General features: G+C 39.5%; 1 protein-coding gene across 1 annotated transcript in view; it reads right to left on the reverse strand.

The window, feature by feature from the left end:
• Positions 1-26,125, reverse strand: part of si:dkeyp-14d3.1 (transmembrane protein 132C) — a 135,915-nt gene extending 109,790 nt beyond the window's left edge. Inside the window, exon 1 of the mRNA XM_068703795.1 lies at positions 25,529-26,125. Within this exon, the coding sequence (XP_068559896.1) occupies positions 25,529-25,574 (46 nt within the window). The 5' untranslated portion in view covers positions 25,575-26,125. The remainder of the gene's footprint in view (positions 1-25,528) is intronic.
• Positions 26,126-26,370: the final 245 nt, after the last annotated feature.

A 26,370-nucleotide genomic window follows, 5' to 3' on the forward strand; every position in this document is an offset into this window, starting at 1 on the left:
TGAATCCTAATAACTTTGGTGCTCTCCTGACATTCCTGTCATTTCATCTTGCGCAACCAGCAGGTCAAAGTTTTCACTTATCCGTTTCTACTGGATTGCTCGCTGCAAAATTCTGTAAAGACAATCACAGTTCCCAGATGATCCTCTGACCTTTCTTCTAGTGCCACCATGAGATTTACATTTGTGGTTTTGAGGGAAATAACTCAATTTGAGGGGACAGACTTTTAGTTCTGGCCATAACACAGCTCAGTGGAAAACAATCTTAAAGCCTCACAGAAGAAATGGATCTACAATCTCTCTCAGCACTGGTGCAGTTTCTGTGTAATGTAGTCTCTAAGGCAGTGTACAAGCATACAGCATGTAAAAAGCCCTAAACAAATATCTGTTCCAATTAGTTCAGTTGTCACTTTAATATATCTTATGCTACTCCTGCACATACAGTCAATTTAGGCTTTCCAGTTCCTGAGGTTAACAGTCAGAGGTTTTCCTGTCAGACACGGCTGTGTAGAGGTGTGCAGGGGGGGAAAGACAGGTCTCAGGTGAGCGCTAACTAACCAAGCAGCACCCCTGCTATACTCAGCCTCATACAGGCTCACTCAGCCTACCATCGGGGCTCCATGCTAGGATATGTAGAGCTGGAATAGGACTGGCGGAGCGAAGAGCAGCCTTCACACTCGCAGAAGCTGGGTAAATGAAAAGCCACAATGAAGGACACCAGGGAAGGAGAGGCAGCGTTCCTGCTGTCCACTCCTGGCTGTAGTAATATGGGTGGACACCGAATCGAATGGCTGCCCAGGTGGCTGGCTGGTCTGTTGCCTGTCTTTATGCTTCATCACACATGTCAAGACAGACCAGAAATAAGCAACAAGGACAGAATGCTCAATGGGAAGTAGCAAAAGTAGATGGTGAGCAACAACAGACAAAGTAATAGAGAAAAGGTTGGATGTTTCTGTGATATCTGAATTCTCTTAAGATATTCAGTTTTGAATGATCTCCTACACAAGGGTCACATACAAAAGGATTTTCAGCACATTATTGCGAAGCTGCTGTTTGTTGAGGTTTACAATTACACTGCCTTTGACCCTCATCCTGACCCTAAATCATTCTGAGCTTTGTCATGAATGCCAAACAGGACAATCTTAAACATGAGGGATGACTTAAAGCTCTCTAGTCCCATTGAATTACCCACATCATATTTCTCTCCATGTTCAATTAATAAAGGCTATTGAATTTGTGACCATGCGTCAAGAATAATAATTACACTATTTCCTTCAAGGATCATTTGCCGATGATTTATGCTTTTCAGTCACCAAGAAATTCAAGAAAGAGGGACTGGAAAAATAATCAATACATGACACAGTATGGTTTCACTTCATGCCAGCTTCCATAGAAAAGAAATCATTCAGGCACATAGAGGTCTGTGGAGTCCGCCCAGCTGATAAGTAAGAGTCATGGAGGATGGAGGTAGGTCTTCTAAGGGAATATTCTACACAGATGACTCTTTTTTATCTTGGAGATGAGCTGAATCAAATCTTGATTAAGGGTCAGTTTAAATTAGTGTATGTGTGTGTGTGCATGTGTGTGTGTGTGTGTGTGTGTGTGTGTGTGTGTGTGTGTGTGTGTGTGTGTGTGTGTGTGTGCTAGCAGGCTACTGAGAGACCTGCTGGGGCTGTTTGTTGCCTCGCCGCTAATAGATGGCCACATTTAAGACACTAAGAGCTAATAAAGAGTAATGGGCCTGTGGCTTCACAGGGGAGGAGGACGAGCTATTTTGAGTTCATGAGAGAAAGCATCATCTCGGGGATTAAAGAGTATCGATCGATTGAGAGTAAACACTGCAACGCTGTGCCGCTGGCCCATTTGGTGAAGCTGTGGATGCAAGAGGCAATCCCAAATATGCGCCGCTGTTAGTGGGACGGTCAGTGGGGATGTCATTAAGGGATGCTGAGAAGGGCCTCCAGGTGCTGCGAGTAGGCCTGATATGTCTGGAACAGTGTTACCACAGCAGGAGACTGCAGACTGGGTGGCAAGAACCCTGAGCATCCTGGGCATCCTGCGGGCAGAGAACAGCACCTCCTTTGTTCCACCCAGTGCACATGGCTGGAGGGGAAAGGGGTTGAGAGCTTTTGGCTTGGGTTGGGAGCATGAGACAAGAACATATCTGTGTGACAATCAGTATTCACGTGGCCCCTCCGGACTTCTCTAAAACATAAACTGAGCTCCTTAATGAATCTCTTCCCCTCACACTGGCCTTTATTGCAAAACGATATCGTAAATCAGGACTAAATACAGAGGCATTCGCCGGGCAGAGTCAGTCGGCCTCTTTGTGAGTGCAGAGGGACATTTAATGGTGATTGAGCTCTGTTAGGGCAGAGGAACAAGTAGATACAAATACACCCAGGACGTATTGGCCACCTACTAATGAGAGCTAGGTTAGAAATTATATAATTACACAGGATTCTAGTGGCAGATTACATGACGATTGATAGTAATCACTGAAAAATGGAAATTCAGATCTGTTACTGTAATTTACTTTTCAATGTTCTCCAACTCTATCATAGTTCCTCTCTTTCAGTGTTATCACCAAGAAGTCATGTTAACACTGCACTAAATCAAGGAACCAAAGAAAATCAAGCAGATTGATTATGAAGCCTGTCTTTGAAAAGCTAGAAAACGAAGCAGTGTCTCTCTGATGAGTGTGAGGAGGTCGCATCTCATAATGAAAATGGGTGTGAATCAAGCCAAAATATGTTTCTCTCCTCCCAGGGTCAAGACACATCAACACAAACTTTTACAAAGCCTGCGAAAAATATAACTTCAGAGTTCAGCTATGGTCCATTCAAAAAACCTTACAATGAACAGTTGTTGCCTAGAATTAGTTAAAGCCAAACTCTTGAAGTCTTTGGAGGGTTTGCTGAGGAACCTCGGGATGATAGCTGTAAAATCCGTAAGTTAATTAAATCAGTTTATATAGTCAGTACAGAGGGAAGATTTCCCCCAAATCCCTTTATTTATAGCAAGGTGTGAAAAACAGCTCGTAAATGAAAGAGTTCTGTAGCACAGTGTCTTTGTATGCTTAAGTACCTTCTTATCCAACCGTGCTCCCTCCCCAAATTTACTGGTAAACCTCTCCCCAAGGTCACCCACATATAGGATGATAAATTCTGCCTGGAGCTCTCCTGACAAGGCTGAATCCTTATAAATGCAGCCACGCTGCGAGACTTGGCTACGCAGTGTTTATAAATGTAGTGTAGGCTTATCTCTGAGTTCTTAAGAAGCTTTCTCTTCTAAGTTCTACTGCACCAGACATTAGGTGCATTGCTAATGAATAGACGATAATTATGATGATAATTGACCCAGATTGGATACAACTTTGCAGTACTATTAGCCTGTAAATGCTTAATGTCTTCATTTGAAACTGAATGGTGCATTTGGATAAATTGCTGAGCAAACTTTGGAGGCGTTACGAATGTATTCAATGTCATGAGAAAGATGTCAATGGAGAGAAACAGGTGCAGATTCACTGCAGGTGGTGTGAACTGACGCAAAGAGTTGTTTGCTTTAATTGAATGTTTCATCTTGTGCAAGAAATAAAGAGTTAATTCTGTTCATTTGCACAAAGCAAGCAGCAGAAAGTAATGGGAATGGTGGAAAATTAGGAAACAAACTATTGAAGAGTTTCTGGTTGGTAATAGAGTCTATCTTTGTCAGCTGTCAGTCAAACAGATACACAGACGCATTTTGGTCTGTGTTGTTACAGCTACAGTCTCTGAACTGTTGCTCAGGGAAAAACAGCCGACTGCAAAAACATTTGAACCTTTGAATTTATATGGCTACAGAAAAGACCACATCAGTATACATCAAACGATGGATTGCTTTCAAGTGCTTGTGTGAAGCTCCATCATGTAAGACTCAACAGTTGAAGGCCAAATAACATACACTTTGTCCCACTATTACAGTACGTACTCATTCTTAGTATGTCAATTGTGAGTATTTAGTGTATACGTAGTGACAAAGTGACACCATTAAGTCAACAGAAGTGAAGCTGCTTGTAGCTGTTTTCTTTCTTAAGTTAAAACTTGGTAGTAGCTTTCCAAAATTTCAGTTTCAGTTTGGCATCATCAGTGTAATTGTTAAATCATTCCTGTTATTGTTTGTAAACTTAATTATTTCTTGTTTTAACTGGGCACGTTGATGATTAGCTCTGTGTGCTTTATATTGTGGAAGTAGAATACAGCTATTAATGGCACAAGTTAGTCTACTGTGTGTTTTTACAAAATCAAACATGAAGTACAAACATTGACCAAACTTGGCTTCACAAAAAATGTGAGTTTGGCAGCTTCATACATTATGGTTGCTGTCCAGCAATAAGCTGTCCAAACTGATGCCCACATTTGAGTGAAAACTGTTTCCGTATAAGCTTTCTTTGAAAGAAGTACATCTGGCTTTTCCTTCATAGCACCACCAGCAGGTCAAACGTTTCATTTATCTAGTGAAATAAATCTACTCGACGGATTAGGATAAAATCAGCACAGATGTTCATGATCGTCAGAGGATGAATCTTAGTGAATTTGGTGATACTCTGACTTTTCCTTTAGCCCCATAATCCAGTCAAAATTAAAATTTGTCCATTTCATTGGCTAATGCCCAAATACCTGCAAAAATAATGACATTCCCATCAGCCTTATTTGTACTTTTGGTTAAGTTCTAATAAACAAATGGTGGCATTTTAAAGGGATAGTTTGGATGTTTTGAAATGTGTGCTTATCCATAGTCAATGTATTACTTATAGTAGACAGCGATGGAGAGGCAGACAGGAGTACCAGCATGGGAGCAAAGTAATGTAGTGCTGCTGATGGGACCAGCAAAACAAATTTTAGCCACCTGAAAGAAAACCCACCTAAATCAATATCAGTTTAAGTGTACGCTATATTTAGAATATTTTCGGACATGGAACTGAACTGAAAGTGAAACTTATTTCCTGTCTTTTGTCATAAGAGTCTGGTGGGAGAGGATAGATGACTATGGATAAGTACCTCATACAACCCCACTTTAAATTACCCAAACTATCCCTTTAAGCATGACCTAACATACATAACTGAAGCACTATTATCACTGGAATGAAATCTGTAAAAAAACAAACATAACATAACCTCAGATGAGATTAACATTAATTAAGACAAGTCTAGTGACATTTACTTGAATTAAGTCAAACAGCCTTGCATAGTAATCAAAAATCCAATCCCTACTCAAAACAACTAAACTAACAAGTTAGATTTGATGTAAAATCTGGATATAAGATTAGCTCACTGGCGTAAAAATAAAATTGTTGCAGTGAACTACAATAGGCTACAGTAACAAAAACAGTTAACGGACAAAAATATCCCCATGGTCGAAATTATGAGATAGAAAGTCATAATTATGAGATAGAAAGTCGATATTATGAGATAGAAAGTCAAAATTATGAGATAGAAAGTCAAAATTATGAGATAGAACGTCTAAATTAAAAGATACATAAACACAACAGTCATAGAAGCAGCTCTTCATAGGCTACCCTACATCTGACATAGAAATGGATTGTGAGTACATTGAAGACTACTTTAATTGTGGCTTTACAACAGATGAAATCTATGGGTAAATGGGTGCATTTTTGAAGCAGTGCATGCTAAAAGCTATGTCAGGTGTGCTCCGACCAGATACAGATTTAAAAATATCAGTTTGTGAAGAAACACCATCGCAGACCGAGTTCAGGAACTAGCAGGCAATCTGACAACACAGCTAGCTGAAGAGACGAGCAGTTACATGTCTTTTTCATTAGCTGTTGATGAAAGCACAGACAACACGGATACATCATACATCTATCAGTGTTTATAAGAGGCTGAAGGCAGACTTGACCGTCAGTGAGGAGCTCTTGGATCTGCATGAAGAGGCTCATTAGTGATGCAGAGAGGTGACAAAAATAGCTTTGAACAAAGTTAATGTAATAACTTGTGTTTGATGATATTTGCCTTTGTTATTGTCTTTAAAAGTTTGATCTTTGATAGAGTAATATGGGTTTCTTAACCTAAATTAAAAGGATTTATGTTATATAACAGAAATGTGCTTACATATAATTGTATATTTATATAACTGCATGTACAATCTTTTTACACTTGAATAAACAATAATGAAATGCAGAGACAGTTATTTAACAATATGTTAAGGAGTAGTTACATTTATACAGTCTTACAGTTACAACCGGCCCTTTGAGGGCGACCATGATGCTGATGTGGCCCAGACTGAAAATGAGTTTGACACCCCTGGCCTAGATTGTGAAAGCGTGTCAACACCCCATCAGGCTAGGGCTGTGTATTGACAAGCACCTCACGATACAATGCGTATCGCGATACACGTGTCACGATACAATATGATACATATTGCAATTGTTGTGAATTCTTCACGGACAGAGACGATAAGGTTAAGACGCTTTTATTCTGAAACTTTATTTTGACGTTGCGAACTGTTTCCGCTTTCGGTTGCGCTAATCGTTGATGCTACGTAGTACCGTCGGTACAGTCAGATCGAGTCATTGATGTTGTAAGTCATAGTACTGTAACTTTGGACTTATGTGGCGAAACTGTTCCGTTTGTAGTTGCACTTATGTTCTTAAGTGTATTTACTGTCAGTAAGTGTTTGTTATGCAATTAGCCGTTGAAATAATAGCCCAAAGTTGAGCTAAGTGGCTAACCTGGCTAGCGAGCCTGTATTCCTGTGAGTGTATGTGTATTAATGCATTAGTTGAGGGTTTACTATTGCTAATACTTCGATTCTGTAATTCGTTTTCTGTGTTTATTTCAGAAACTCATTCAACATCGTGCAACATCTTTCACCATCTGTAACCAAGCTATAACACTGTATGCCAGACTCAATACAGTAATGTGTGGAACAAACAGATGTCTGCGTGTTCTCTGACCGGAACCCTGTGGTGGTCAATATTCATCTTTACACCAGTCTCTCAAGGGGGTCGAATCCCCAACAGCAATATATTGCAATGCTCTTTTTTTATGAAAATATAAAAATAGAGCTGAAAATACAACTTGCTGTGTACCATGTGGATAGTCTAATACGTACATAACATATTGAGCTACTCTTTCTGCAGGGGGGAGCGATGTTTTGACACATTTCGTCACCTTTATAATTCCTGGGCGCTACACTGCTTCATTCGTCATGTGTTGGCAAGAATAACTCAGGAGCACATAGTGCCACTCGACAGTATACGGCCGCTTGCTTGTGAGACACCATGTTGTGATTTTGGCCGGATCATGTGACAGGCCGGGAGAAGGCAATAGGCAGCAACATCTAGCGTTACAGCAGTGGAAGAGAAGGTTGCTTGACACACGGGGAATCGTGGCATTTTAATGGACATTTTAAATCTGTTTAAAACAGGATTTAACAAAGAAAAAGTATCAATAGTAGTTGCGGATATATTGATACACTATCATTTGAAAAAAAATCGCGATAGTAAGCTATATCGATATTTTTGCACAGTCCTACATCAGGCGTTAAAATCTCACCTATGTGTGAGATTTGGTTTAAACCACAACACTGGTGCCTCATTGGATGGTGGCCACGGGAACCCCAAGGAGTCCCTGTGATACGGCCACGACGTCACTGAGACTATAAACATCAGCGCATACCTTCACTCTGCGCCCCATGCGACTCGAATTGTATGAAAGGAGGTGAAACAACGTTGGTGCCTTTAAAGAAAAAAACGATGAGGAGCGAATAACTTGCCCCGTGCTACTCCACTTTAACCTGCAGAAGGAACATCACGGCATTCCTGGATTCTTCAAGTCGACCCCGCCAATACAGAGCAGTACGGTCACCGGTTCTAAATTTGGAGAGATTCCGCTTATAAGTCAGAAGGACAAATCCCCTGATCCCCGCTCGCCATCTTTCTCTTTTTCTCTCTCCTCAGAGCAGAGGACACCAGATCAACTTGTGACCACACTGCGCGTTTACCATGGAGCACTCTGCCGTGTACTTCAGAGCAGTGGCGATTTTAGCCTGAAATTTCTGGTGGGGCAATTTTGTATGACGTCATGTCACCATCACAAAAATAGAGGTAGCTGATTATTATAAGCAGTAGGCCAATATACCAGTAAGATATGCTATAGGCTGCATTTTGAGTGCCAGCAGGGAGCAGAAATCCATTTCAAATACATTTCACATGTCTCAGCGCGACACAAAGATGTTGCCTATAATACAGCATTAAAGTAAAATGATTGGAACAAAGTAAAAAGATTAGACAGACACATAGCTCAAATAACTTGCATAATTTATTAAGCTTGTGGCACATGTGTGGCATACAATATGAAGCGAAAGGCACAACTGAAACAAATAACAGCAACAAAACATGCATGTCCAAACTGAGTCTGCTTTAGTAGCATTTCCAAAAAGAAGGCATGGGAAACAGAACAGTGCTCGTTTTGATGTGCTAGCAGTTAGCCATGTCTTTCTGCCATACCATAAAGTTCGAGTCGTTTTCTCACCAGGCTGCAGCAACATCAAGTCGTCTGGTCTGTGTGGCCCCAAACGTTTAATTTCTAATTTCTCTTCCAACGACAATTGCACCCTCAACAAATAGTCTACATTATTCATTGTAGGCTGAATTAAAACACTTCCAAAATACTCGAAATCTAACAATAGCTAACTAGCAGTAACGTTACCGGCATTGATATGTCTGATTATGATCTAACTGTATGGGGGTTTTTTTCTTGGTCACGGGGTACTTTTTTCGCGGTTTACGCAATATTCGAGTCAAATTGCTAGGCAGATTTCATGGGGCACATCTGAAAGTGCCCCATCTCCCAATGTAAACTTTGGCCTGTGTGGTTCACGCTCATTGGTGTTTCCATGGCAACACTCTTAAACTTGCGCCGCTGCCCCACAGAGCAGAGAAGGACAGCGGAGAGCAGCATTTCACAGAGCAAGCACACAGACAGAAACACACACCAATCAAATTACTCCAAAACAGGACTATAATGCTTGTGAGTCAAGTTTATTCACACACACATTCACGCTACTTTGCATATTAAATAAAATAAAATATATTTTGCCACAAAGCACAGATGTATTGAGCTTTCTGCACAACAGCGCCATCTGGATCTGGTGGGGCAGTGCCCCACGTGCCCCTAATGTAGAAACGCCACTGCTTCAGAGGCATGTTAAGAATATAGCTGGTTTCCGAAACAAAAGGGCGCCTTTTCGAAATCTGACAATTCAAAACGTCTTTGTATCGCTGCAAATTAATGAGACAAATGTTTGTGATGTTGTCATGAGGTGAAAATACACAACGTGGACATAACGCATCAGAGCAAACAAGGAAAGCCATAAAATGAAGAATTTAACCAGCCAAGAACACAGAGATGTCAAACAGTTGAGTTCATTTGAATTTAATAAGTAAAATACATAATCGCATTAAATTTGACTCGCATAGCATCACACTATGTAATACATGATGGGACTATTTGTGTCCAACTTATTGACCAGGTTGAATGGTCGTCCTTAAAACTGTATATTGTGTGGGAAGCCGATGGCTTCTCTCTAAACCTTGGCTCGGTTTCTTCTTGAGTGTGCCCACCATATTATATTGTGATGCTATGTGGCTTTGCTCTACTCTGAAGTACACAGCAGAGTGGTCCATGGTAAACGCGCAGTGTGGTCACAAGTTGATCTGGTGTCCTCTGCTCTGAGGAGCGACTGCTAACTGTGTTGTACGTTGTTTAAGTTTAGTTTACAAGACAACACAGTACGTCGATGGTGGCGTAGTGGTAGTGCTTCTGGCTACCGATATTTTCCCACACACAATGATATGAGTTTGAATCCCGTAAATATGATTTATTTATATTTATATATATATATATTTGTCTTCTTTTAACTCTGCTACAGTTCTTCTACGTGACACATGTTTTCACAAAACAGACTCCAAAGACGTTTAAGTGTCTAAACAACACGCAACGTTTCAAACTCGAGTGGACTTGTTTTCTCAAAAGACTCTCCAACGTGGAATCCGGTATGTTTTGACCAAAGACTGAGAAGGTATAACACTGTAATAAAAAACTAATCAATGCGGCATTCACGAGGACAGCTACGTGTTATCTGCCTATTTACAACAGCTGCCGTAACTACGACAACAACAGACGCATTCGGCTGAAGGTCGCCAGTTAACAGGGTCCCTAGTTAAACCGTAACACCGGTTAGATTTGTGTCCGACTTGATCCCGACTTGCTCTGACGTCATGCACATGTGGGCAACGATAACCTCACGAGAGCGAGGCGACCACCGTTTTTAGAGCCAGACACCGCAGTTGCTCTCCACCGACTGCAAGACCCAGGGCCTGATGGGAAACGCCTGGCTGTCGCCTGATCAAAGAGCTGATAAGCTCTTAGTTTTGACAACAAACATCACGTTTTGTAGAAAATCCTAATTATCTGTGTAATTGTAATATTGAATGCTCGATTGATGGCTATTAGTCTCATGTTGTGCAACAAAGGTTTAATCTAAAAACATATATTGTGTGGTGGACAATAAATAAGCTTATTTATACAACACATGTCAAAACGAGAAGCAAAAGTGTTTCACAGGCTGACAAAAGGATAGCATACAATGCAGATACACGCCAGTTTCCACATAAATATATATTTGCAAACACACATGAATAAATCTGAACGAGGTCTGTAAACTACAAGTAGCCTACAGATCGGATCTAACAGGAAGTAACTGTTTCTGCGACTTCCTGTCTATGTCAATGTTTTTGTCAACGTCCCCTGCTGCTGCCGCCTGCTCTCATTCACTTTCCAGGAAAGGCACATCAATATCAATAATTTAGTTTTCATACTTGCTGATAACCAAGCACGCTCCTGCCAGATCCCAACACTGTGTTCATCATCATTATTTTGATGTAGTAGTAACTAATAGCAACAGTTGATGGTGCATTCTGAACAGATGTCCACTGGTTTTCTGTACTTGTCTTTTCACCTTTTAAAACAGATAAAGGTCTCTCTTTTCTGCTCTAACTCAGCACTGCACATTCTTCACTAAACTGTACCAAGAGACAAAAGAAAAATCCATAAATAGAAACACTTAAGGTATTTTTCACCTCTAAGTCTATTGGGACTTTAACGTTTAACCTACACACATGCACTCATCAAGATCATTCTCTGGGTAACATGATGAGTTCAGGTTAATTCCCCAGCTGTTTGTTGTATACATCAATACATACATCAAGGTCAGTGCAATCAATAGTTATATATATATATATATATATATATATTTCGAATTTTCGAATCCTTAGAAATATAAAAATATTATGTTTTCTTTCCCTCTATAGAAGTATCCATCCACCCAACGCTGTCTCGTTCCCTTCTGAAAAGACCTTTTCTTTGCAGATCTAGATGGGTTGGCTTTAAATCTGCAGTTTAACCTAAAATCTGTCAGATTTGAAACTAACTCCTTGAACAAGATATATTTTGGGCCAGGGAAAGAAAGCTATTAAAGCAACGGGAGTGCAATGTTTCTATTTAACGCTAGATCAGAAGTGCTTTCACACTCACTGACAAAATCTGTTAGTTTTAAAGAAATATTCCCAACTAGCAATGCGGCGGGGCACATTTTGTTTACAAAAGCCTCCCTATCCAGCTGCCAAGCTACATTTTATTTCAATGACTGACAGCAACTCACTCTGCACTCCAGCAAACGTGTCTGTAGGAATCCTGGAAGACGAGACCATTCCTGTTGAGCGAAATCTTTAGACGTGGGCTTTCCATTGTGTTGAAAATAAATAAATAGCTAAGGGAACAGAAGCTAATTATAATTTTAGTTCTACAAACATTTCTTGGAGGCAGAACTGCTCTGCAGGCAGAACAATAAAAATCTTACTGTTTGAGTTAATCCTCAATAGGCCATGTTAAAGCACCACAGGTTTTCCTGGCTAACTAATGTTAGACTGAACCCCAGTGAAAAGCAGAGACAAGAGGGGGGGCAGCAATTATTATGAAGCCTCGTACTCTCGCTGTGAAAAAGGAAAGGAAAAATAAGTTAATCTTGGCATATTTAATTAATCCTGTTAGCCGTTAGACCTAGCTGCAACGTGAGGGTCATGTGACCGATAAAGACAGCTATGCAACTTTAGTCTGCTGGTACTGTAAGCCAATCAATGAAGAATGCGAAACAAAATCAGCTTGTTAATTAGTGCTAGTACATAGTACAGTACATTACTACAGTATTGCAACATTTCTTTATTATTTCACCTCTATTTAACTTTAAAAGAAAGTAACCTTACTGGGATGAGAATGTAATCAATACAAAAATGTTAAAATGTATAAACGAATTAGAGAAACAAACTAAAGACTTGCATTCATCTACACATGACTTCTAGTTGACTAGATTTAGAAAAGTTTCATTGCAGTTTTTTAAAGTGTTTTAATGTATTTCGCCCAGAAAAACGAGTTTTCACCAGCTCTGTTTTGATTGTCTTGCTTGGAAAAATAGCTCAGGAAGAGGAAACAACTCAATGTGATTGTAGTAGAGAGACAAATAATAAATCTCAAATATAAATTCTTCGTAATATCTATTCATTGTAAAATTGAAACACATAAAACAGCACCATCAAAGTGTGGTCCATAACACTGTAATAAGAGCTAGCTTGCACAGCCCGAAGTAAATATAATTTTAAAATATAAAAATAAGTTTTGGAGTACTGTGATGTGTAGCACTATTACTGCAGATAATAATGACCTCTGGCCTTTTGGGATGTCTCCACATATCTTCGACAAGCTCTGACATTACTCTGAAAACCATTAAATACTCAGGTGAGAGAGTTTATTATCACCTATTCCTTATCAACTTTATACTGCTGCAGTGGAGCTGCTCAGCCTCTATCAGACAGCTGAGGTTATGGTGCTTCCAGGTGTAAAATATTACTAACTGTATAACTTTGACACAGCTGCCTCCCTTCATAAATTAGACGATGCACTGAAAAATGTGCTATAAAAACATCATCACATTAACAGTGTTGCCAAAAATCTGTATGCCTACCATGGCCAAGACAAGACAGTGATATCTCAGTAAATGTAATACTAAAAGAGTTGTTCATATTTGAGAAGTGGAAGATCCAACACCATGAGCACGACCTGCAAGAACATTTCATATTACATGCAATAGCCTTTTGGGGCTGTTCGCAGTACTGTAATTTGGTTTCCATTCTCCACACTAAAGGATTCAGCATTTCAGTTCCGTGCACCCAGGGTTCCCACTTCCTTATTCATAAACAAACCAAGCGTGAAGTCACATGGACTGACAGCTAACTTGCTCATTGGAGGATTATGGTGATTTGTCAGCAGCGCTACATACTGTAAAACCTGTGAGGGGAAAAAAATAAATAAACCTTATTCAAAAGACTGACAGCAAGTTATTCTACACTTTACTATGCTAGAAGGCTTGATTTTGTTTTCTCTGGTGGTCTGAACCGCAAAGAGCTAATAAAGAAAAAGTAGAACACAGTTAGAGCTGCAGTCAAGAGTACAGAGTATCAGGTGAATTTGTCTGGATTAGCTTTCTAAAGAAATGTCACATATGCATATCCAATATCAATAAATTCTGCCACTGGTCCATGTTGCTCACATCACACCATGGTTTGACTGAAAATGGATCAAGCCCTACCTTTGTTGGTGGTTTCTGCCCCGGGGTTCAAATTAGCAGTATTCACAGCAGATTAAATTGACAACAGACATGGAGCAGTTTAGGATAGTCTTGTTTTTATGGCTTTTATTTGGTCATTCAAATCAGCGTTAAAGTAGATAAAATGAGACATGTAGAGAAATCTCCAACCAAGAGTGTGTAAAGACCACTAACATTAATTTCATTAAATTCTTCTTCTACATTGAGTTCTATCGCCGCTGCCCAGTTGTTACAGCACCAGTCTATTTCTTACAACATGAAGAGATATACCAAAAATAAATCACAAGTTCACTTCCGAGTTCTCTCTGTGAAATTGTGTGCAACTCCTGATCTCTTATCAAATAATTGATAGAATTCTCCTATAGCCTACACTTTCAGGTTTTATGTACTCTGTATGCTTTTGTGTGAGAGGATCTGTATTTATGTTTTTGTCTGTTAGTGTTTGTCTCAGCGGTGAGCTCATGTTTACTGTGCCATATCACAGAGTGATTCTTCACCTCTCATCTGTCTTCATTCACAGGAGACTGCTGTCTCAGAGATCAGCCCACCTCTATCTGCTGGTCAGCTCACAGTATATTTCCAGACATATTTCTCATTCGGACAAAAGTTGCCTTGTCGACATGCAGGTCAGATCTTGAATATTTTTTTGGTTGACCAAGTCTGGCTTCCATCTCTGAAAAGACCAGATAAGAGCAGCATGCTCAGTTGTTTTATAGGTCCTTTCTCCTTATCATGCGGTACGTATTTCTCTGCTTTCCCCTGTCCTTTGGCATGGCTATTGTTGAAGCAGTCATGCTTGCTTCAAGAATGCAAGGTAGCCCAGCTTGTGTGATAAACTTTGCATCCTCTGTCAAAGCAGTATACACTTGTTTTAGTCCCTCCAGACAAGCTATACAAAATACAACCGGACAGAGAAATGTAACATATAGGAGGGTTTTTTTTAATCAACTGGTAAAAAGCTTGTGGTTTCTTCACTCTCGCGGGCTAAATTAGCCATCCTACACATGGCATGTGCAATTAAGGATGGAGCACTGATTACATCACTCAATTTCAGCAGTTGCCTTAGTCCCAAAACATCTAATTACAGGGCATTCTCACAACAATCTTCAAGGTTCTCCAAGAAAACACAAAAACAGCATGAGACAAGACAGCAATAGTAATCAAATGCAATCCAGCAGGGCAAGCACTTGCCAACTGCTTGTTTGCACTTATCTCTGGCTTATACAGGGGAATAGTTAGTGTCCTCTGAGCGAATCATATGAAGGCCTCTATCATAATTCTGCACATCCCTCTGCCAAATAGATTTCACAGCCAAAAAATATTCAAATCAAATCTTAATATTTTTTTGGCCACATGGTCCTTAAAGGATACAAAGTTATGACTTCTATACTGCCAAAATGCTTGTATCATTTTTAAGTCCATACTGTTATTTTTACTGCTGTAGAAAAAAATGCTGCTAAGCTTTTAATGGATGCAAAGTCCACCGCCATATTAGCCTCCCTCCACTGCCTGCCAATAAAGGTCAGAGTCAATTATAAGGTTTTAATCAGCACCTTCAACACAGTCAATGATCTGCATCCAGCCTACATTTCTGAACTTTTAACCCAGAACCCGGGGTTCTCTTTAATTATTTTCTTAGTTCTTACTTTTGGGGAGCTGTCATTCCACTGTATACGCACCCTTCGGATGCAGTCCAGAGTAGAAGAGTAATATACTACATATTACTCTTTTTTTCCCAAAATTAAAAAACACTGAATTCAGGTAAAGAAAAACCTTATTTTAAGTGTAATTTTGATGCAAATATTTGTACATTAGCAGGAATGTTGCACAATGTGAAAGTGAAAGCAGTTGTCAGTTTACTTACATGCAAAAGTGCAATAAATATATTTTATTTACAAAATCAATTGTATCAATTTGTAGGTACTTGGTCATAACTAAAGTATTAAAATGAAAATGTTTACGTGATCATGGCTCTAGATGAAAAGTGAGTGTAAATCAGCCTGAGGGACAACATGAATTTTTGTACCAAATTTCATGGCAATCCATCCACTAGTTGCTGAATCATTTCACTCAAAGGATCACACGAGTAGGGATACCCCCCAAAACTCAGTTCTTAACGGGAATCGGTTCCAAGTTAGTAATAACCAAAGATATTTATATGGTCTGGAGTTAATAGTTCTGCTATCGGTACTTTAGAAGTGACAAAGTGAGAAATAGCAGTGTCTCAAACCTCCTCTCTCTGTCTCTGTACCTGTCTTTGCACGAGGGGCGAAGTTATACTTTACTTTGACACACACACCAACTTCCACTTAGTACAGCGTGAAACACACCTCATGGCAGAGAGAAGAAAAAGATCCAAAGTGTGGCTACATTTTACTCCAGTAGATGCTGATAACTCTCGTTGTCTCAAATGCAATAAAACTCTTACAGTAAGGGAGGTAATACCTGCAATTTAGAATGTTAAACTGCACACATGCACAGTTTTCGACCGTTTGGCAAGCAGCTGTCCATCCTTGTCCACTGCAGGTAACGTTAGCGATGCCATACGGAGTTTGATCATAAGAATAGGTAAATGAAAGCTAATCACTTAGCTAATTGTTTAACTGTGAATGTATTCTAAAGATTTTGGTAATTCTTGTATTGCTGCTCAAAAATGACTATTTGTATACAAACAAAAATAATAAAGCAATGATGATTCTTTTCTTAATTAATTGTCTTTTTTCTCACAATATATTCAAAAATAACCGATAAGGGCATTGATAAGAAACCAAACCGATATGCAGAATCAATAAGATCGGACATCGATAAATTCCTAATGATACCCATCCCTACACATACGTAATTAGGATTCATCCTCTGGGGACCATTAATGTCTGTGCAAAGTTTTATGACATATTTCAGTCTGGGCCAAAGTGGTAACAGAGAAACAGGCCGACCAACATTGTCATCCATAAAGCCATGACACTAGTATGATAGAAATAATTATGATATAATATACTAATCCAAATTCTAATCCCAGGCAATTGGGAAAGACAGCATTCAGTGTTGCATTAACATCAATTTTATTTCCCAATTTAAATTCAACTTCAATATTTTTTAAGCTAACCCTTCATTATCATTGGGGTCATTCTGTCTCAGCATGGTGTGGCTTTTTTTCAATTTGTGTGAAATTGAAGGCCTCAGGGGTTAAGAGGAGAATCTGCAGGAGCAGATAGTGGGTTCAAGAACGCGCTGCGACGGGGTCTGCTAACTGCCAGCGCTGCCCCTCCTGGCCTATGCGACACCACTGAGCAGCACAGGGCCAATGACTCACTATTGCCACGCTGTCTATGTTGTGACTGGACAAATCTAATCCTCCCTTGTCATCAGCTCAGTGTCCCCCAGGATGAGAGAAACAAAGAAGCATCGACGCTCCAAGCTGCCAAAAACTGAGGACTGCAGGCTGCCGGACAGCCAGGGCAAGATGACAGTGTGAAATCCTCCCTACACATATGGTAGAAGATCAGGATATATAAGGACAATGCTTTTTAGATCCAGAAAGTTGAAGTGCGTAAGAGGACTTTTGTGCTCTTTGTCTATGAACACATGCCACGTTGACTCAGTGAGTTCACTCGAGGGAGTTCATTAAGTTAGAGCCACTCCTGACTAACTTGTACACTGATTGTACTCTGAGGTGGCCATTACTTTCACACTGATTAGGAACTGGTGATTGTGTCAAGACTGATTGGGGACGCAGACATACACTGACATTCCAATTACACCAAGTACCATCTAACCAATGGTCAGAGCATACTCCAGGTCATTTACATTTAACTGAGTTGTAGTGAATGAACAAATGATTGTTCTGTTGAAGTGTTTCTGTTGGGTATCGGCTTTAAAAATCAAGGCAGCAAATAATCATCACATCCCATGATCAACACCTTACATTTGAAGTGGATTCTTTGACTTTCTTTCACCCCAGTTGGTCCACCTTGAATGCTGATATTGATTAATGCCTATGTGTAATAAAACACCACATATAGTCATTGTATGCATTGTATATGTACATTGCACTTTGTCAGTGAATGATTTATGTTGTCTTTATAAACACACAACATGAACAAACATTTTGGATAGGGATCTCTTAAATTTGGTTATTAAAGCTGCAACACTCAATATTTTTATATTAACAATAGATAATTACTATCTCTAAGAGATCTCTAATGGTGACAAACCCAACAGACTCTGCTCCCCTCAGAGAGTTTTCCATTTTACTATTTTAATTAAATCTCATCAACTGTGTTTGCAGTCGAATGCAGCTGTTTTCAAGGATAAACCCAGTGTTCGCAACCTGCCAAGCACAAAACAGCAGATAAACAAAGTTAGCAACTGGCTAATGAACATAGTTGAGCATTTAACAGGTAAAGAGCAAGATATTTCCCTCAGGAGTTTGTGGAGACCAAAACAGTTAAAAGGACAGTGAGTATTCAACTTACATTTGCTATTGTCCTAAAAACATGACTCTGTGTCTGCTGGAAGTGAGGTTACTTTTTGCTAACAAGCTTGCCATATTAGGCCCTATCACAAAGAGGCACACAGCGCAATGCAAACTGTCATTGCTAGTTTCAGACTGATGCAGTTGTCATTACCATGCTCAGCGCGCACATTGTGTCAGTATGTACCTGCATGCATCTGTGCGCCGGTGTGTTAGTCTTAAAATGAGGTGTATTCATTTGCAAAACAAAAACCTGCTCTAAAGTCAATGGTGCTTTTAGCATCATGGCCGCTAGCCGCCAGCTCACTTTTAAGTTTACAGTTAATTTCTCCCCGGCATTGACCAGTTAGGTTTATGTCATTTTGCCAGTTGCATGTTGACTCCTTGCTTCTTCATGGAATATTTTGTCTGTATGCTCTCTGGTGCTTCAGAAAATTCTGCAACAAACAACGTGTTGAGCATAAATGCTTTTGTGCGTGCTCGTCGCTCGCGCTCCATCTTTGGAGGCCTGCGCCACAGTACCTCGCGAGTGAGTATAAACAAAGCTTCACACACAGCCTCCGCCATGGCCTGGCTGCCGGCTGGTGAGTAATGCAGCCTCTGGATTCAGCACCCCGTCTCAATGGACAGCGACAAATAGCAAACGGAGTACCCTCCTAATCAGTATTATGAAACTCATCAATATGAGACAATACTCCATCTGTACTTAAAAGTTGGAAGCTTCAAAGTATCATTCATAAAGTTGACATTCAGAACTCTGAATAACAACTAATCAACTTAAAATGTACAAAATGTCCCATTTTCAGTTAGCAATGCTCACAAAAATATATAAACCTGTCAGTGCTCTGTGGTGGACAAACTATGTAAGACTATCTGAGACATTCTCATTTTTTTTATTTTATGGCCTATATACCAAAACCAATAAATCTGCAATAACCTAATATCGGCCATTATGTTGGCCCACACAATTTATCGGTCAGGTTCTAATGAAGAGTACTGCAATGTAGCAGTCCAACTAAATCATATAGAACTCTTGCTTTATCTCAGCATCTAACATTTCTAAAAATAATGACAAAGACTGTGTTGTTCATGACTGAAATTACAATTTAACATTAATACAAGGTTTCTTTAGTAAAAATATCCATTAATTAACCTCTAGAGAACATATTTCTAATAACACATCTGCAGTTATTTGTTTAGATGGCCGCTGATATTGTACCATATTTGTATTAAAACAGTGATAGTGCTTTGTTCATCTGTCTACGTATGTTGGTGATACTTAGTTCCTGCAAAGCAATATTAGAACAGAAATGTTAATTGATACTAATAAAGCAGCTGTTAGACATCACTGTTGGTACTGAAAATACAAACTAAGCATGTATGGGATAATTCCGATAACAATATTTTGAATAGAGACAAACAGAGTGGTGGCTCACTCAAACTGAGCTACCACAGAGCTGAAATTTAAATCTGTGATGCCACGCTGATGTAAAGCCCAGAGCTGCTTCACTGACAATAGATATGTTTGTTTCATACATTGATTTATTTCTATATCCAAAAGAGTTTTATGTTCTGATAATGCTGTTTGTTTCAAATTATAAAATGTGCTGTGTCAGAGGCACCTTTCCATCTACCCTAAGTCATTCCTCATGCAGCTGCACATTGGTTTGCTGTCATAGATGAGAGGACACAGCCAACTATCTAGCCTTGTTCCAGCTGCTGCAGACAATAGTGATTCTTCACAAACAGAATGGACTGTTCAAATGATAAAACTAATATTTCAAAATTAAAATTCAATGGTAGTTTCAAGGCTGCTGTTCGGCATGAGCGCACAACTTTGAGTCACAAAGAGCTGCACGGCTCCCATTTTAACATAATCTCAACAATCAATCAGCCACACCACAAAGAAGTCAATGGGCCTTGACAATATGTACCTGTCAGATCATTGCCTCTAATGCATTAAGCTCTGATGCCTCTGATAGACAGCGACAGCGCCGCACACAACCAAGTGCTCCTCTCTCTCAGATGTATTGACAGCCTATTGTCCAGCCACCTGCCTGTGATTATTCAAATCAAAAATGCATAACCAGTTATGGATGCATCTCCGCTGACAGGAAGGAAGCAAGACTCTGCTAAGAAACAGCACATAAAAATGCTAGAAATGTCTGGAAAAACATTAGCATTATATCCCTCAGTATGCCTTATACAAAATATTGTATACACTCTGTGATTTTATATAATATTTAATAGTATTATTTTTAATTTAGCATAAATGTTGATGTTAATTTTCTTCCTGTTCACATCTGTGCTTGCACTGAAGCCCCAAAGTTACAGAACAAGGAAATTAAGTTATTGGGTTTATTCATATTGTTTACTGTAAGCCTTGATGCAGAATATATTACATCAATATCTAATATTGTAGGATGCTGTCCTAGAAGTGTTTTTTTTTTTTTTTAGAGAAAGCTCCCAGGCTAATGACATTTTATTAATCTATTGAAGAAATAAAAACATAATCATTTTATTACTTCTGTGTTTTTTTTCTAATATCCTATGATTTAATAGCTTTTACATTACAATAAACAGTACACATGTATTTTCTCCCTCTTTCATGCATAATGAAAATGGAGTACAAATATGCACAATAAAGATATAGGTTACAACATAAAGACAGTAAATGTGTCGGTGTTTTTCGGGGACATTATTTGCAAGAAATAAAGCATCATATCGCAACACACTGTTAAGATGTCTGAGCAGTGTGTATGTGAGAAAATGTCCTTTATAGTTTAGCTGGGTTTGTATGAATGCCCACTAAGCAAACTAAGTGATTAGAAGAAAACATCAAGGCACATGCTTTTTACCATTACTGATAAACGACAAACCAGGGTCTTTTACACTAAGCTGTTGAGTATTAGGGAATCAAATTACAATTTTAAACATACTTATTGTATCTTTTCATCAGTATTCAATTCAGTCTCTTAATTGTGCAAAAACATTGTTACTTAAATGTGATCTGTTCAGTGACTTCTGAGTAAGAGATTGAGCCATGTTAGGGAATTTGTCCAGGAACAAATGTATCATGGTCCCCAGAGGATGACTCCTAATGACAGACTTTTCCTCTAGCACCACCATGAGGTTGACATTTTAGGTTTTGAGTTGAATGTCTAGACAACTATTGGATTACAATAATGTATTGTACAGACATTCATGGTCCTGAGAAGATAAATCTTGATTACTTTTATGATCCTCTGATTTTCATATAGTGTCAAAGCTTCCACTGATTCAATGAATTATCTCACATTCAACTAAGATATTGTCACACTATTTTATACGGATATTGAGGGTCCCCAGAGAATACAGACTTTGTTGGTCCTCTGACTTTTCCTCTAGTACAACAATGAAGTTGACAATTTTAATTTTGAGTGGACTATCTCAACAACTTTTGTTGGCATTTAATTTGGTGCGCATTATTTGTGGTGCCCAGACAATGAATTCTAACAATTTTGGCGGCCCCATGTCTTTTCAACTAGCGCCACCATCAGGTCAAAATATGGAGTTGTGCAATACTTTGGTTTATGACCAAAAGTCTGCAAACCTAATGCCCCAACATCACCCTCAGTTGTTCTTGGTGTTTAGTGTTAATTTGTCAATCTTAGCATTCTAACCCATGCTAAACTTAGATGATGAACATGGCAAGCATTGCCTGCTAAACATCAGCATGGTAGCATTTTTATTGTGAGCATCTTAGCATGCCGATGTTATCATCTTATAGAAGAAGAAGAACTCTTTATTCTACCACACAAGACACATTTTTTGAAATCATGAGTTCTAAATCTGATACCTCCCAATTCTAAATTGTAATTTTCAAGCGCAGCCTGAGTTCATGATCAACAGGGAAGTTACATTAAAGTATGAGTTTGAGACAGCCTGCAGTCTGACACAAACTGGTGGTCTCTGGTGTTTTGCACCACATCTAGTTGACGCAGCGCAACTGAAGCACACAGTCTGGCTGTGAACTCCCCGACAGATTTATGAGGGGGAAGTCCTCTGTTCAGACACTGCTGATGCAGTGTTTGTGCTTTCTCTCATCAGTGGATAGTTGTGTAAAGCTTTTACACAGATTTCCTCCATTCCCCTTCCATAATCATGAAACCTGATTAAATTGAATGTGAGATCACGGAAGTTATAAAGAGCCAATTAACACAAGGCAGATGTGCTTTATGGGAATATTATAGGACATTTTATTGATGATAGATGAATTTATGGGGGTAAAGAAAACCTTGTTTGACTCAGTGATTGGAAAGCTACAATGTATGCCTCCCACACACACTTTAAGTATTATGAGCGTAAAAGAGCAATACAAGAGATTTACTTGAGAGTCCACCTACTCAGTGTGTTTACGGTCATTAAACAAACAAAGGTGCTCAATTTGACACACAAACCAATGATGTAAAACATTTGTGATGGTTGATAATCACACGGCAGGGAAGTCCAAACCCTGCTTACGCCTGGCTGCTACTGTGATTCTCTTTTCTTTTCTCCTTCCATGAAGAGAACTGCGGAAAACACCCAAGCCACACCAAAATTGGATTTGAGAGAAGGGAAAAATCTGCCTCTTTTTATCAGTGTCCTCCCTCACAAATCTAAAAAGTGCACCACAGTGTGCTCAAAGCGTAGCTGTAAGATAGCCTTGATAACAATACCACCAAGCCAGGGATTACCTCTGTTATTTTCATGTTCTCCGATCCGTAAACAAACACCATTACCGAGCTAATGCCAACAAACAAGAACAATTATATTATAGGTTATCCAATGCAAGCTCACTTAAGACAGAGAGTCATTTACAACTTAATGACCATATGCTACAAATGTAATTGATAATCTGTTAATGGTTTTAAACTGAATTTAGGATTAGTGGTTCTCAATGAGAAATGTTCCATTGCTATAAAACACTTCGACGAGAATGAAGGTTTAGAATGAAAATGTCCACCAGAATGCTGATGAAATTAGACCTTGTGTTAACTCAACAAAAAACAGCTGTTAGTTTAATGCCAATTTGATGTAGTAAAACGTAAACAAAAGAAACACAAATGTGACAGTATGCTAAACAGTCTGTCCGTATCGTGTGGTCTCTCAGCTAGAAGATATGTTTTTGCACTGTCGAGATTTTAAACTCAACACCTCATACAGATGACTTTTGGTCCATTGATTTATGCCATATTTTTCTTTTTTACCAGTGAAAACGAACCATGTTCTGTGCCTGCAGTAGCCTATGTCAATCCTCTCTCTCGTTTCTTGGTCCTTGCTTGCTCAAGGACATGAGCTGCAAGGCTTAAAAGACTGCCAGGGGCAAGAGAAGAGGAGCTGGATGTGTGCCACAGTGCTGGGGCGCAGGACCACAGCAGTGGATCTTTCAGAGGACAATTACAGATAAAAACTCTCTGCTGAGAAAGAGCCGAAGAATCTCTGCTGGGTTGGTATAATGTTGGTGTTCCAAAAAAAAAAATTCTACAGGACAAGCCCAATCCTTTGTCTGGGATATAAACGCATGAGGACAGACACACAGTAGGGACAAGAGAAGGCATGGTGCTTAGTACTTAAAGATGTAGACTGAAGGCTCTCCTTGCTTGATCCCCTTTTGGATCATGTTAAGCTCAAGGATAAGACGCAGGGAGGGAAGATTGGATATTCCACTCAGGAATCCCAGCGAGGTGTCTTACTGGAACACACCTAGTGGGTTCAATCAATAGAGAGGGCATACTTTTTAAAATATATGAAATAAGGCCAGTTCTCTGATAGCTGAAAAAAGACCTTTAGTCTTTATCTTTACTTTATCACGATAACATTTTATTCAAGAGATTTCTAATCAATATTTCAGGTCTCTGTGCTGATAAAATGTGTGCTTCTCCAAACAAAGTGTGTAGTCACAGTCACACCAGAATACCAGAAGGTTTCACTCCCTAATTATGCCTTCGTTATGCTGTGCAGACATTTTTCAAGCATGGATTTGATCCTCTCATTTCCTGGAGTGTGTTATCAATTCCCATCACTATTCACAGTGAGAATCTGTGTCCTGCAGCTTTATGACACACAATGCTCAATTAGGATCATACTGTGTATGGTTACTGAGAAGACCTTTGCATATGGCAAACATCATTACCGTGCACTTCCAGCCAGTGAGTCAGCACTCATGATAGAGGTGCTGTCAAAAAGGAGCCATCCTCTGAGCGGTGAGAAAGAAGCACAATCAACGTGTGTGTGCACAGTAGACGTGCTAAGCATCAACTTAAGCATCAACTTTCTGGAAATGCATGACCTCTAAATTCTATATGGAAATCAGTGTAGGTGTTTCTTTGTGTGGGCTTTTACATGAATATAATCAGATGGTGATTCTTGGCCTCACGGCCAAACAAAAGGCAAACATGGTACGGTCTGAATAAGAAAGATGTTTTTCATTGCAGTTGATTTTAAATTGATTATTTGCAGCTGCAAAACTGACAAAAAAAAGCTTAATGTTTACAAGCAACATTTTTGGTTAAACCCTTTTGCCACAAGACAGACGGGAATCATTTTCCAGACCACCAGTGGCCCCCGGATCCGTAAATTCTGGCTGTAAAACTGCATTAAAGTAAATGCCGCTCTCCTCCTTGTGGCACTTAACAACTGATGGGCACATTTACATTATCACTGTTTTAGCAAGAAGTCAGATAGATAGAGAAAAAGTCCTGCAAACTATATGTCTACAATACACAGCGATTATCATTGCTTGTGTCCTGTTGTGATTTGATATCTCACCACTGCAGGTCTCTGTAACTTTTCCCATAAAATGATTATGGGCTGTGAGATGAATTTTGATGTTATAACCTGACAAGCCAAGAGGTAATAAAGCCACAATGCCTCGGTTGCACAAGAGAATCCCTGTCATATTGAAATATTCATGAGATAAATGTTATTTAAGGCCAGAGCTGCTCTGGGTATGTTGTACAGGTGCAGTGGGTTCTTCATCATACATAATGCATATCTGAACAGATACGGACTCTAATTTTTGTCATGGAGTATAACTTAACTAAATACCACGCAAAATAACACCGGGTGGCTCATATATTCAGATATGAATTAGAGCAGATTGACACCCTCACACAGCAGTGTGTCCCACTGTGTGTCAGGTAGCATTTGTCCCAAATACCTGGCTTGAACTCGTCATACTATATGTGTTGGCGACAGTTTCTGTTTAACTTCTTCATGTCTGGCTGCATACCTTTTTTTTTTTTTTTTTATAAAAACACATCCTCAGTTGTGTAGGGAACATATAGGCAAATTGAATGATATTGTGCTTACCTCCGAAAAGTAACATCACCGACTGAAGTGCAAGGATATGCAACATGTTTCTTTGAGTCGTTAAGTAAACACGAATTCCCCAAAAAATAGATGGAAGCCGAAATGGCTTAATTCAAAGAAAAAAGTCCTTCTTTCGGCAACATTAGTAAAAAATGAAAAATCATAAAATGTCTCATGCCTCATCCAGTCATTTGTGAATGCCACAACAGCATAGTGCGTGTGACAAATTGAAGCGAAAGCCTCTTCACTTGCGTCTTATCTAGTTGTTTTCGTCTGGAAAATTCAAGAAATGAAGAGAAGAAACTTGCGCGCAGCTTTGCATTACTCTTTGAAGCATTTTCAAAGACGCTTAGACGCCTGATAGAATGACCAGTGCTAGACGTCTGTTGTTATACATCTTCACAATGATTCTCCAAAAACATTTCTCTCCAAAAAACAGCCGAAGTGAAAACGTTTCAATCCCTTGTCCTCAGTTGGTCAGTTTGTCTGCTCTGTTTCCTCCGCATTACCAGGCACTTGAAGTTGGCTGCTATGCAGTGCGTAAAGTACGACACTTGCGGACGAACAGAAGCAGTTCCCACTCGGCACCATGTATGGTATAATATATAGAAGTAAATAAGTTTAAATTGCCATACAGGTCAGCGTACATCCACACCCAGGCAAGTCTTGAGTGCAACTCCAGCAGCCCGCAGCAGAGCGCGCGGAGCACTGATCCCGGAGCCAAATGTTCAGAACTGCCACTTCTAATTACACTGTGGCACCAAGTGCTTCAAATAACCTGCGAAAGTCCGCTTTCAAGCCTTCATCTTTCGATGTTTATGTAGACAGGCAATAGGCTACAG

This window comes from Cebidichthys violaceus, unplaced genomic scaffold, assembly GCF_023349555.1.
Source record: "Cebidichthys violaceus isolate CVI_PGR_0920_01 unplaced genomic scaffold, fCebVio1.0.p SCAF_9, whole genome shotgun sequence".
Classification (NCBI taxonomy): domain Eukaryota; kingdom Metazoa; phylum Chordata; class Actinopteri; order Perciformes; family Stichaeidae; genus Cebidichthys; species Cebidichthys violaceus.